Source organism: Thunnus thynnus, chromosome 1 (assembly GCF_963924715.1).
Source record: "Thunnus thynnus chromosome 1, fThuThy2.1, whole genome shotgun sequence".
In the NCBI taxonomy this organism is placed as follows: Eukaryota; Metazoa; Chordata; class Actinopteri; order Scombriformes; family Scombridae; genus Thunnus; species Thunnus thynnus.
In genome coordinates this window covers 17,985,136-17,997,804 of record NC_089517.1, presented here as the reverse complement: position 1 = coordinate 17,997,804, position 12,669 = coordinate 17,985,136, and the positions used below count along the sequence as shown (strand labels likewise).

At 38.1% G+C, this 12,669-nt stretch overlaps 1 protein-coding gene across 8 annotated transcripts in view; it reads right to left on the bottom strand.

The window, feature by feature from the left end:
• Positions 1-5,282, bottom strand: part of plekha7b (pleckstrin homology domain containing, family A member 7b) — an 80,952-nt gene extending 75,670 nt beyond the window's left edge. For 4 of the 8 annotated variants that reach the window (XM_067588115.1, XM_067588134.1, XM_067588142.1 and 1 more), the window contains exons 1-3: positions 4,870-5,280; positions 4,678-4,754; positions 4,507-4,564 (exon numbers count right to left, since the gene is read on the bottom strand). In XM_067588115.1, the coding sequence (XP_067444216.1) occupies positions 4,507-4,564; positions 4,678-4,754; positions 4,870-4,952 (218 nt within the window). In that variant the 5' untranslated portion in view covers positions 4,953-5,280. Of the gene's footprint in view, positions 1-4,506; positions 4,565-4,677; positions 4,755-4,869 lie in introns of all 8 variants that reach the window. The other 4 variants (XM_067588097.1, XM_067588106.1, XM_067588125.1 and 1 more) reach the window with 2 other exon arrangements.
• Between the last annotated feature and the right edge of the window lie 7,387 nt (positions 5,283-12,669).

The following is a 12,669-nucleotide window of genomic DNA, read 5'->3' as shown; positions in this document are numbered from 1 at the left end:
AAGACTTTGTAATCCATAAATCATCATCATAAATGTAATGAAATTAGCAATATATTAAATTTGTCCTGTTCCCACTTTTAGATGACAATGGCGCTCTGCTTTCACTACATCTCAGCCTGTTATGGACAGAGACAAAACATGATGCACACCTGGCATAGCAGTAGGGATTTATTTAGATCAGTTCCACAGATGTACACATTTACCAACTTTTTATTTTGTTATGGACGTACTGCAGGCTGTATACAGGATTCACAATCGGGCTCCAAATGGTTGTGCCAATGACATGCTTATAGCCAAATCTGGCTTTTGTGACTTCTACGTCTGAAACTATCATTTGCATTTCACCAGCAGTAAAGTTTTTCTACAGTTTTACCATCACGGTCCTCTTTGCAGTGAGTGACAACTCTCTCCACTGCTGCATCGCTAAAACAGAGCTTTCCTTATATAGAGAAATGGGAGCATGGTAGTATGCTAATTACCAATAGCGGGCATGCGTCTGTCAATTTAGAATGACTCTGATTCACGAACATATGCACGGTAGTATAAACAAAATTGGTCGGTGTGCACGTCATGAATTTGGCGGTAATTTTGCATGCGCTCTTGTTTTGTGCGCAAAGTAATAACATTTCTACGTACATATTAGTGAATGACGCCCATTGTTTTTTTAATTCCACGCATTCCTCTACCTTGTCGCCATGTGCCACCTAATGCAACTCAACCACCGACAGTTCAGCCAGAGTTCTGAGTGTGTGTGTTATGCTAGTAGCGGCTAATTTAGCCTTGAGCCACTAGCCTCAAGCAGAGATGAGGAGAGGGCTACAGAGGTCTGGTACCCTCCACAACCCCAGATTTTTTAGATTTTAAAACTTGTAGTCTTCAGCCCCAACTGACGCCAAACTTATCAGATTTCACACAGTTCCCCTTTAACTTAGTTGTATCATACATGTATTGTATCTATAATAAGATATCTCACTATCACACATTTTGGCCTTGTTTTTGCTTTCGACTGGCGTATTTGCAGTGATATACACATATTTGACAAACCTCAACACATAGACTTGTGTCATCTGTAACATAAAGTATCATCTTCAGGAACTGAACTGAATCATTTTGGAGGCTGAATTTCAAACTGGGTCACTTCCTTGGAGACTTGCCAGAAGTATGACAAAGATACTCTATTTCAATCCGTTGCCACGGATGAAAGCAGACCTCAGCCATTAGTTTTGGCAATCTTCTCCATCAAACTACTCAATTCAATATATTGATTTATCAATGTATCAAAAGTTCTGTAACTAAGTTGAAGTAAAACTAAACTAAAATGTGTTACATAAAAAGCTACATACTTTAAATGATAAATCCGTCTTAGTCTGAGATGAGGCCCTGAAACACAATTAAACTCACAATGTTCATGCATCCAACATAAAGCACTGCACCCAATTAACCATAGATCAGATCTGCATGCCACAGGCTGGCCTACAGTGAGGTGTAAATAAATGCCACAGCAGCAGTGTCTGAACAATCCTTCCTTTGTACTCCACCTCGGCTAAATTCACAAACAACACACAACCAAATCTACCAACCGTTGTCACAGCAGCACCATGTCGATTTCAGTCCTGCTTGAGTTTGTAGCTGTGCACTTCCTGGACGGCTGAGAGGTGAAAGATGGAGTGGGATGGACACCGGTTTATATCAAAGACCCTATTCTAGTCTGATGTTTGAGTGAAAATTATGTGTATGTATGAGATGAAATTTCATTAAATAAAAAGAAACATAATTCGCACCCTGGAGCAGAAAAATAAACTCACCTAAAGTCAGTGCTCATAGGGGTTGTACCTTTAGTATGAGTTGTAGCTAGTTATTATAAGCTATAAACTAATAATTGTGATGATTTTATCGGTCTGAAATAGGGCCCCAGTCCAAGTCATCCATACCTGTCCCAATTTTTTAATGTGATTTTAAGGAATAATCCCCCTGAGCTGGAGCCATCTCCACTGTCTTCAGTGTTTGAGCATTGCCAGCAAACATTAATAACCGAGGCATATCTTGCACCAAAGCTATTAAGATATTCCTGGATAGTAGGCTGTTTTTAATCATTAATCTGTCAAATCTACTCATATTTGTAAGAACAAAGTAGTAATAAATATAACAGAAATTCACTCTTACAGCTTAATAAGCTGAGTGCTGGAGTTCAAAGCAAGGTAAGCTTCAACAACTGACACTCCCTATAATTACCCTGTAGACACGCGGGACAAATACAGAAACCTGGCATCATCTGGGTCTAAAATAAATCAAATAAACCACCAGAGATAAACTCCTCCACAATGAGAAAATGACAGTACTCCATCACCAGAGAATAATACAATGAGTCGCAATGAAAAGGTCACACTCATCACAAGCTGTACACCAATTAGCTGTTTCTCAAAGTAATTATCCATGAGAGCACTTAACAGCAATATGGGAATGTTTCACGGATTAAACAAAGACCAATCAATTTGTTATATCAAATCAGTCTTATGTTTTATTTTTTGAAGTTTTTAGTTTTGTAGCTATCTTTATATACATTTGTACTTGTTGGCTGATATGGAGAAACAGTATTATCTTAATAATATATATTTTCTGTCAAATGTTGACCTTGTCAAAGTCACATGATGAAAACTCAGATTCATGTTTTTGTTGTGTTTTAAGAGACCAAAATTCTTAATTTTTAAGAACAAATATATCAAGCATCATCATGCAGTGACAGATTTTGTCATTGTCGTCATTCAGACCTATTAATACCTATACAGGGGTGCACACAATGATTTTGATTTTCTTTCACGCACCAAGAGCACAAAGAAAGGTGTCAACTGTGCTCAAGATAAACTGTTAAGTTAAAGAGAACGATCTTAATATGTTCCTGTCCGATGTTTGACTCCAAGAAATCGCTCTCCAAAACAAAGAAGTAAAAGCGAAGCAGGATCAAAACAGGATCCTTCCACCGCGCCAACTGGGCAACAAGTAGTCGACTAATTTTACAGCCTTGACATTTAGGCTACCATATATCACGCAACTTCACTGTTGTATTGTTCAGCCTTCTTCCAGAGCACAAGCTAAAAAAACTGAGTGAGCACAGGAAACACAATGACCACTTTTATTCAACACACAATAAATGTGTCAGCGACAACAAATTTGTTAGTTTATGTGCCATTTTAAAGCCCACAACATCTTCTGATCCCAGTCTCTCCTTCAAAGTGGCTATTGAATGCATGTAAATCCCTTTTTCTTTTCATAAAGTACCTCTTTTGTTATCTCTTTCATTACACTGTGTCATACAGATCTCTGAGCCAAAACGAAAAAATTTGTACGGAAAATGTTTTTGCATGAAGCAGAGAAACCAAAGACCTCTTATTAATAAACATCGACCTCCGAAAGACTGCAGCTACAGGGATATAAAACCTTCCATACAGGCCTTCTGTCTGGGATAAATGGGGCAAACTAAAGGGGCCATTACGGGACAACGGGTAGTGGGACAACAAAACCTTAAACAAGCTACCGTGGGAGGGGTCACTGTAATTCACAATGATGCAGTTCCAATGAAGAAATGATGTCTTCAGTTTGTTTTACAGTAAGCTTTCTGTTTGTCATTGTTACACTGGCTTAATCTGATTGGCTTCAGCATGATTTGCTGGTTTCTCTTGTGTCCTGGTTTCTCCAACCGGACTCGTCCGATATAAACTAAAATCCGCAGACCAGAATCCATGTTGTGGTATAAATCATTTCAGATGCAAATGCAAATATATTACACCTAATCCCCAACATAGCATCTAGATAAACATAACGGATGTGTCAGCGTGGTACTGATGATGTGGTGCCTGCCTTTCACCAATTTCCAACCTGAATCCTACGATCGAAATCTAGGACGGACATGTGGAAATCTGACAGAAAAACTTCACACTGCAGCCTGTGACTTTGGAAAAATCTGTCCTCTCGGCTTCAATAATGCAATCATGCCATACATCTCTGTCACCACATGGTCACACCCCTCTCCTGCAACCTTTACAGTCTCTCTCTCTCGCTCTCCCTACCACACACACACACACATACACACATGGCTGTACACCTATCTAATGGAGAGAGTGGAGGTCCTGCATGGAGGATGTGAGGAGAATTTTAATAACCTTCTTCCTGTCCTGCTAGGCACTGCCACTTTCCATTTACAATGCAGGCCGAGATAATTGGTTTCACCTATCCAGTGGGACCCCTGTGTGTTAATCCATATGGTGCGTTTGTGTATCATCTGTCAGCTCGTGTACATACTGTTTTCAAGACAAAATATTGTCTTTTTAATCTAGTTTGAGTGTTTGATGGCAGCTTTAACATGTAACCAAACATGTCACAACGGCACAGAGACAGAAAGGACGTGAAAGGAGCAGGAAATCATTTTACGCAAACCACCTCAAGGCAAAACAAGCAGCTAATCAAATTTTACACAGCCAGACGATGCAACAATGCACATGAGCCACTTACTTGATGAAGTAGCTGGCTCCCTCGTCCGTGAAGCCCTCTTCCCATCCTCTTGGCAAATCTATAACACGGGACAAAAAAAAAAAAACATATTGAACGACCCGCCACAGGAAAACCACACTGCAGCAAAAAATGCCCCTTGATATCCTGAAAATCAGATAGTTTGACGCGTACCTGATCGTATCATATGTCCCGAGTTAACAGGTTCACCAGTGCGCGGATGTAGCCAAGTAGTGCTCTGAGTTTTATCACTGTAAGAAAGACACCTGTTACTGAACGATAATTAAAAAAACAACCAAAAAAAACCCTTCACAATACGTTAATATCTCACTAAGTAACCAACGTTGAATAGTTAAACCAGCTCACTTAATAAAAAAGACCCGGCCATCTCTACAAACTCCGTACGACCAGTGGTCAGGTAGGGTGTCCCGTCCGAGAGGTGCCGCCATGATCTCTCGTCTCCGGCTCCGGCTTGTCCCCCCCTCTTCCTTTCCGCAGACTTTTCCAGGGAGTCCAGATATAATACCACCGCTAGGGCTGCATAGTTTTTTAAAGGGGAAGAATACCGAACTCGTCAACACACTCCCTCAGTGTTTTTTCGTTGAAATTTGAGCTGACGAGAAGCGGATAACCTGTTCCCAGAAGTAGCAGTCTGGTGGACGAGTAAAGCAAAGCTCAGACCGCAACAAAACAATGGAATAATAAATGAAGTCCACTGCGGAGAAAAGTAGGGAGTAGCCCCTAGGGTGTAGTAGAACTGCACTGGTTTAATATGACTGGGACTTTTCAGGGCAATGGATTTTGGCACATAACACAATAAAAGTATGGCTTTAAGAAAACATCTGGGCCAATCCTAAAACTAATTTTAGAAGAAGTCACAGCTGAAAGCAAAGAACTGTAAGTTCTTTATTGCAGTAGTTCTCAAACTTTTTCACGTCAATGACCCCCTAAACTGACACAGATTAGATACGATTTTGTCCCAGGCTCCTGCATCGGATAAGATTTTTGCTTTTAGATGTTTTATTACAGAAAGTGTATGAAAACAATGACCAAAGTAGTCATACATTCTGTCATTATGTTACTTATGGATGGAATTATAGTGAAAATAAATTATTCTCCTTTTTTGCTGGGGGCCCCCTGGAACCCCCTCAAGGATCCTACTTTGAAAACCACTGCTTTAAAGAATATTAAAGGATTACCTACTTGAGTACCTCCTGTAAAGCTACTACAGTATGTGGAAATGTGAGTGTATTTGAGAAAGAGAAATTAAAGACTGATTAAATAAGGAACCAAGTATCCTTTAAGAAATGTGTCATCATAGGGTTATGAGAAACCCTGAAAACATATATGAGGAGATAAGAAGTAGGTCTAGTGTATACAACATCGAGATTTAATTTTTCAGCCCTTGAGTTGAGCATGTTTGTGTGCAGCACCACCTAAATAAAACTAAACCAACAGACAAGGAACTATTGCTGAGGGAAAAGAAGAAAATCAGTCACAAAGATAAAGTCAGAGAACACAAAACATTCACAGGCTCAGGGCCAACTTGGTGAGATTTGAGTGATGAGGACTGTCTACATTTTAACCCAGATGACGCCACCTTCAACTAGAAGTGAGTTAATCAATTTTGTCCGTGTGTGAGTCGTGATGCCAAACAATGTGAGTCTGTAGGTCTTCTTTAAGTCAGTAGTCAGTAGTAATAAACATTGCAATATACTCTCTTCTATTCATGTAATCTTCTTGAAACACAGTATTTAAAGTTATGTATTGATTCAGATATCTTGCCTTTGCACTAACCTTCCAACAATCTTTTTCTGAATATTGGATTCAAGAACATACAATATATTGTCCTGTGATGTTGTATAATTTGTATCATCCCTTCAACTAAAGAATGACAGAAATACCCACAGTCCTGTCTATGTTTACTCTAGTTTGGGGCTGCAACCAATGATTGTGTTCATTGTCAATTAATCTGATGATTATTTTCTCAATTAATCGATTAGTTTTTTGGTCTACAAAATGTCAGAAAACAGTTGGAAAGGTCGATCACTGTTTCCCAGAGCCCAAAATGTCCTCAAATGTCTTGTTTTGTCCCAGCCAACAGTCCACAACTGAAAAATATTTAGTTTACTATCATAGAGGACTAAATAAACCAGAAAATATTCACATTTGAGAAGCTGAAATCAGAGAATTTGGGCATGTTTTCTTAAAAAATTACTCAAAAATGGATAAGAATGGAAAAATGCACAACCGCTGTTCAGAGCCAGAGGTAGAAGGATGGAAAGAGACTTTCAGAAAAATATTATGGGGGAGGGGGTAAGCATCCCCCAAAAGTGGGGCCCTTTGTCATACAGTAACAATTTCAACTGCATAGTAATAGCTAGAGTAATAGCTTGTACAGTATGTGTGCATGTGTGCATGGAGCACAGCTTGCCTGCATGTGTGAATGAATAATACTGGAAGCTTTAGATGAAGTTTACCAGTCTCACATCACCTTCACTGCAGTCAGGCTTTGAGGACAGAGAGCCTTCCTGACCATGACACATTACAATAATGCTTACACTGCATCAAACAGACCTGCCCAATTTACCAAAGCTGCCCATAAATTTCACTTGAGTTGTGTGAGGGCAGGCGATGTTCAAAGTCACAGTAGTGTTGGCACAGGAGTTATTTTCGCTGAGCATTGGGCACCGGGAGTCAAAGGTTTCACAACATAATGACATGTTCTTTTACAAATGCATCATCACTAAAAGTGCCCTTCCCGTGCAGGATGTGGGGCTTTAACTAGGGAAGAGAAAATGGTTTGCCAATAAACTTGTCAAACAACCATAAAAAGACATGCAGAAATACCTCACCAGCCTCTTGTGTACCTTGTGGCGTATAGATTATGTGTCCTCTGTGGAGGGAAAATACTATGGGGTGCATGCACCCCAGTGAGCAGGAAGCAACAAACATCTGTCAACATTATAAATATTTGATCTGTGATTCCCTTTTGGGGAGGCTTTGTTGTAACATTCTCCAGTGGTTTAAGGCATTGTTCTTCAAAGGTTATCGGACATAAAACATTCCCTCTAAAAACCGTTATAATGCAGCTGCTGTGCAGAAACCAAATCATTGTAAACCGTAAAGTCTTATCTGCTTGGCAAAAAGTCAAAGAATTCAAGGCTTACATATGTTTCTAACCCTTTGTGTAGTTCACAAAGAATTAATAACAAGAAATTAATTATTTAGTTAATGAGATCTGCAGAGATGTGACAAATTAACTTGAAAACCAAAATTAGTGGAGAAACACAACATAAGAAATGCAGATACTTCCATACATGCACAAATTGAATGGTTCAATGAAAATTAGTATAATATGAATCATATGTTATGGCCTTCACAATCGCCAGATCTCATCCTTTGGTCTCAAATCTGAGGGAGATTTTTGGTCAGTGTGTTGGGCATTGCTTTCCACCATTGTAATCAAAGGACCATGTGAGGGAATGTCTTTTGGAAGCAGATTTTCACAGACTTTTATCTTCCACAGTATGAGAACTGCACCACGCCATTTCAGTGGACTTGAAGAAGAAAATAGCTGCACACTGACAGACGGAATTTGTTCTGTTCAGACAGAAATGCTCTGCGTGTAAGGTCAAGCAGAAATTGGCAGAGATCTGCAACAGACATAAATATACAGCCTGTATTCATCATTAACACAGCCAATAATTTAAAAACTGTGTCATTAAACGTGCAATTAACTTGGGTAGCTGGAACATCATGTATACTGCAGTGTAATCATCTGATATCCCTTCTTCATCCAATTGCTGTTATTTGACCTTGCCATGATTTATCATCATCCCCATTACATACACACCCACTTGTACATACTAATTTACACACAGAAATACACACATGGATGCGCAGTTGAGTGCAGCTCTGCAGTACGGTCTCTGCTGCTGCTGATGCACCGCTGATTCCTGCCTCTCGCCTGCCAGAGGCTCACAATGCAGCAAGGTGACTCAATGTTATTGTCTTCTCCTCAGAGAGCCTCCTCCTGCTGAATCACAGTTTACTAAAGGTGCTGAGCGGAAAATGTAATAAAGATTCTCTTGTTCTCTTCTGACTTTCAGTAGTTTGGGTACTAATTTATCTAGCAGATGCCCACAGGAAATCAATATCCTTTCTGAAATTCGTTTATACAAATGATCCTTTAATCTAAGTGGAATCAGGTATATAAATTAGTGTGTGGAGGTATTTCAAAGTGCCCTAATTATTATCAACACACAGTATAAAGCAATGTTTAGACAAGAGTCTATTGTTAGTTATGCAGGAAATTTAATCATCATATAGTTGTCTATTAAAAAGAAGTGCTGATCTTTCCCATCTGTTCAAGCTTTCCTTCACTTTCCACGTTAGTCGTGATCTAAAGACAATGATTAATTGCTTTTCCAGCTCATTTAACTATTACACTGACATCTACAGGGCAGGGATATTATATTTAGTCATAAGCCAACTGATCCAGATAAAAATTAGATTTATTGTCTTGCTGTACTTGCCAGGACTCATAAACAGTCTTTTTGGAGTTATTATTTAAGTGCTCATAGTTCCAGTAGAAAGCCAATGTTTTTACAACCCCTGTGCTACAATTGTATATCCTCTACGCAAGCTTGTACAAGCAGCTGTTGAGGTGTCGCAGCAACAAGAGGGCATCTGATTTTAGCACCATTTCGAAATTCACTTGAATTATATTTAATCTAATATTGTAATTTCTGCATGTATAATACAGCTAAGTAAGTAGAACAACTGCTGCAGGTGCTAACAAAGATCACAATATGTAGTTGGCTTTAATCATGCACTCATTAGCTCCTGTGCCTTCTAGCATATGTGACCAGTTAAGCAAACATGGACTTCCATCCAGCAAAGGATTATGAACAGACTGCAATGATGGATTTAGCCAACACATCCCAACAGCATCCTCTGCTGGAGAGATGGGGGCTCACCACGTGATGCCGAACCTAAAAACAGAGTTGAAGTGATCACTTTTACTTGGTGGGTTTGACCTGGTACTGTAGCACCCACAGGTCATGTGACAGCACTTAACGAATAGTGAAGTCAAGCAACTTTCAGTCTCTGTTGTGTCAAAATGCTAATGGCTACCTAGAGAGCAGAATATTTGATTAAGTTCAATTTGATGGTAGTGAAAGCTAGGCTATGTTTTTACATATAACCAAGTGAATTTAAATATTTGATAAATGACTCCTAACAATCACATTATACACAAAGTGCTTCATTGAGAATCAAGAACAGAAATACTTGGATAAATACTTTACAGAGACTAATGGATCATCATGCAGTGTCTTGATGTTTGTATACAAAGCAGTACATAGAAAACTGTTGACTTCTGTCAGATGACGTACAGTGGAGAACTTCACAAATAGATAATACTGTCTTTGAGTGTCTTCAAAAGCTCACAGAAGCTCTGGTTTAATCAGCCTTTAAGATGCAGAGTACACTGAGAGGAGTATGACAGTCTGAAAAAAACAGCCACAATGTTGCATGTGAGATCTCCCCATGAGCCCATTGAGCAGGGCTGGGGTAAGAGGTGAACTTGGACCCATTAATCACAGACTGCTGCTTGAGTAAAGACAGAGACCCAGCAGCTGTATTTGGGATCCTACACCTAGAAAGTAGCCTTAAAAATGACAAAGAAGGGAAGAGAGGGTGTCATATATTGCGAAATTCCCCTCAGTCCTTTGCAGTGTTCTGAAATTTGTTTAAATATCTGAAAAGCTGTTAAGGTGCGTATAATACTGACATGTGGTGGTGGAATAGTATATCACCACAATGCGATACTTGAATTTACTGCACATTTACTCAAGTACTGTATTTACTGTAAGTGCAGTTAAGAGGGTATTGCACTTTGGGTATCTCTAAATTTATTTTCCTGCTACTTTACACTTCTACTCCACTCTATTTTAGAGGGAAATGCTTTTTTTTTTTTTTACATCATCACATTTATCTGACAGTTATAATTACAAAATACTCAAATGAATATTGAAATATTCATTTCAGATTAATATTTTACATACATATGGCCATCTTATGAAATATGTTGCATAACTGATTAAACTAAAGTATGTAAAATAATTCAAAATAGCTCCCGCTTCAACATAGCCCACTGCATGCGCATCAGTAATAATAATCCAATATTACCATATACCGCCTAATAATATTGACAGGGGTCAATGATGCCTGCAAATATGAGTACTTTTAGTTTTGTAGGTACATTTTGCTGATAATACTTCTGTATTTCTTAAGTAACATTTTTAACACAGGACTTTTGCTTGTGATAGAGAATTGTTTTACATTGTGGTATTGCTACTTTTACCCAAGTAATAGATATCTGAATCACAATGCAGTAAATGAATGATAGGTGTTGTATTTCATTTAAGTTATGACATAATAAACGAGACATGTGGTGCACATTATAGTCCTTTAAATACAGGTTAATGTCTATTGGATAAGACATATTGAAAATCCACTGATAAAACATGCCCCTAAAAAGAGCAACAATGAATCATTTAGAACTGGCCTTATCTATGCTGCATCATGTGTGTTTCTTCTTCTTTTTCTTTATTGAAATATAAAACAAATACAATTTTCTTCTTCCACAAAATGATAATAAACAAAATATGGAAATATTCAGCCTGTGGTTTGGAGAAGAAAATTAAACAAAAACAAACAAACTATGAGCAAAGGGGAATTACAATTCATACAAAGATTTCAAACAAAAAACACGTTTTCAGAGTTTTTACAGCCTTTGGATTAGAGGAAAATTGAATTGAATCAATGTACTCTTTGACCTCCTTTGTAAAAATCAAGAAGTTCAGCCTTTTTCCAGTAAATTTGCTTTTATGATAATGAAATCTGGCCAATAAAATTAAATGATTTGTAATATATAGTATAAACAAGTTTTCCCTTCAGGAGAGTGCATTGGAGTAAAAGTCAGTAAAAACTGATTATTAACCCTTGGTTGTGAATTAGTGTAATGTGGGACACTGTCAAATGTGGGAAACCTAAACTAAAATGCATCTATCTCTTTTTCTAGCAAGTGCAAATGAATAGTACTGCTGTCAAATTAAACCTGAGGTGTCATGTGACTGAAATCATATGACTCCACACGTGTGATGCCATGGTTTGGGGCGGGCAGTCTTCCAAGGATTTAGAGTAATTTAATGTTAAGGATATAAATTTGTCATAAATGAAGCAATGTTGCTGCCGATTGTTATCAGATTGTGTTTATGATATATTAATGCATCAAAATATGCTATTATATGGTGAAAACATGTTTCATATGTTATATTTCAGTCAATTTTTCATTGCCCTACTTTAGAAAATATGGTTTGAAATGTGGTCCAGCATGATTTTACTAATGTGGAACAGTCATATATGTTATTAAACTGGTGAAATATGCATTTAAGTACATTAAATTTGCAATACCAATAGTTATTCAGGGGTCTTAGTCTTGTAATGCTTCATTTTTACTTATTTTTAAGCAGGTTGGAAATCATAGACTATTATTACTTATATTTATACATAATACATTACTATACTATTGTAGCAAAAACAATGTAATTACTAAAATGACCATATGTGGGCATGCACTTTGGCCTTGAGTGTTACTGACCAGATAAGTTTTTATTGTATGAATTAAGGTGATTTACATCTTTCAGCCTCCCAATGAGTGTCCCACATTTCAGCCTGAACTGTCCCACATTAGCAAAGGCTCATAATATGGGACAATTTGGAACAAGGAACACTTTTATATTTGCCATTTCTATGCCAAGTGTGATATTTGCATTCTCTTTTCTGATATGATTAGAAAACACCACGGGGATTTCAGAATGGGCTGCGGGTATATTAAACTTTATTTATTTATATATAGTGCATTGGCTTCATATCAAAATATATGGCTGAAGTGCCAACTGCAGAGATTGTCCTACATTACTCTTATTCACCTTACTAGAAGGGATTGCACCAAAAACCTTCGCATAATCCCCTTGTGTTACAGGGATGTTGTATTGAGGTAAAAACTCCTCATACTGTAAATCGATCCACCAGAATAACATCATGTGTTTCTCCTGGCCTTCTCCCTATTAAATTGCCGTTATCGCAACAAGAAGG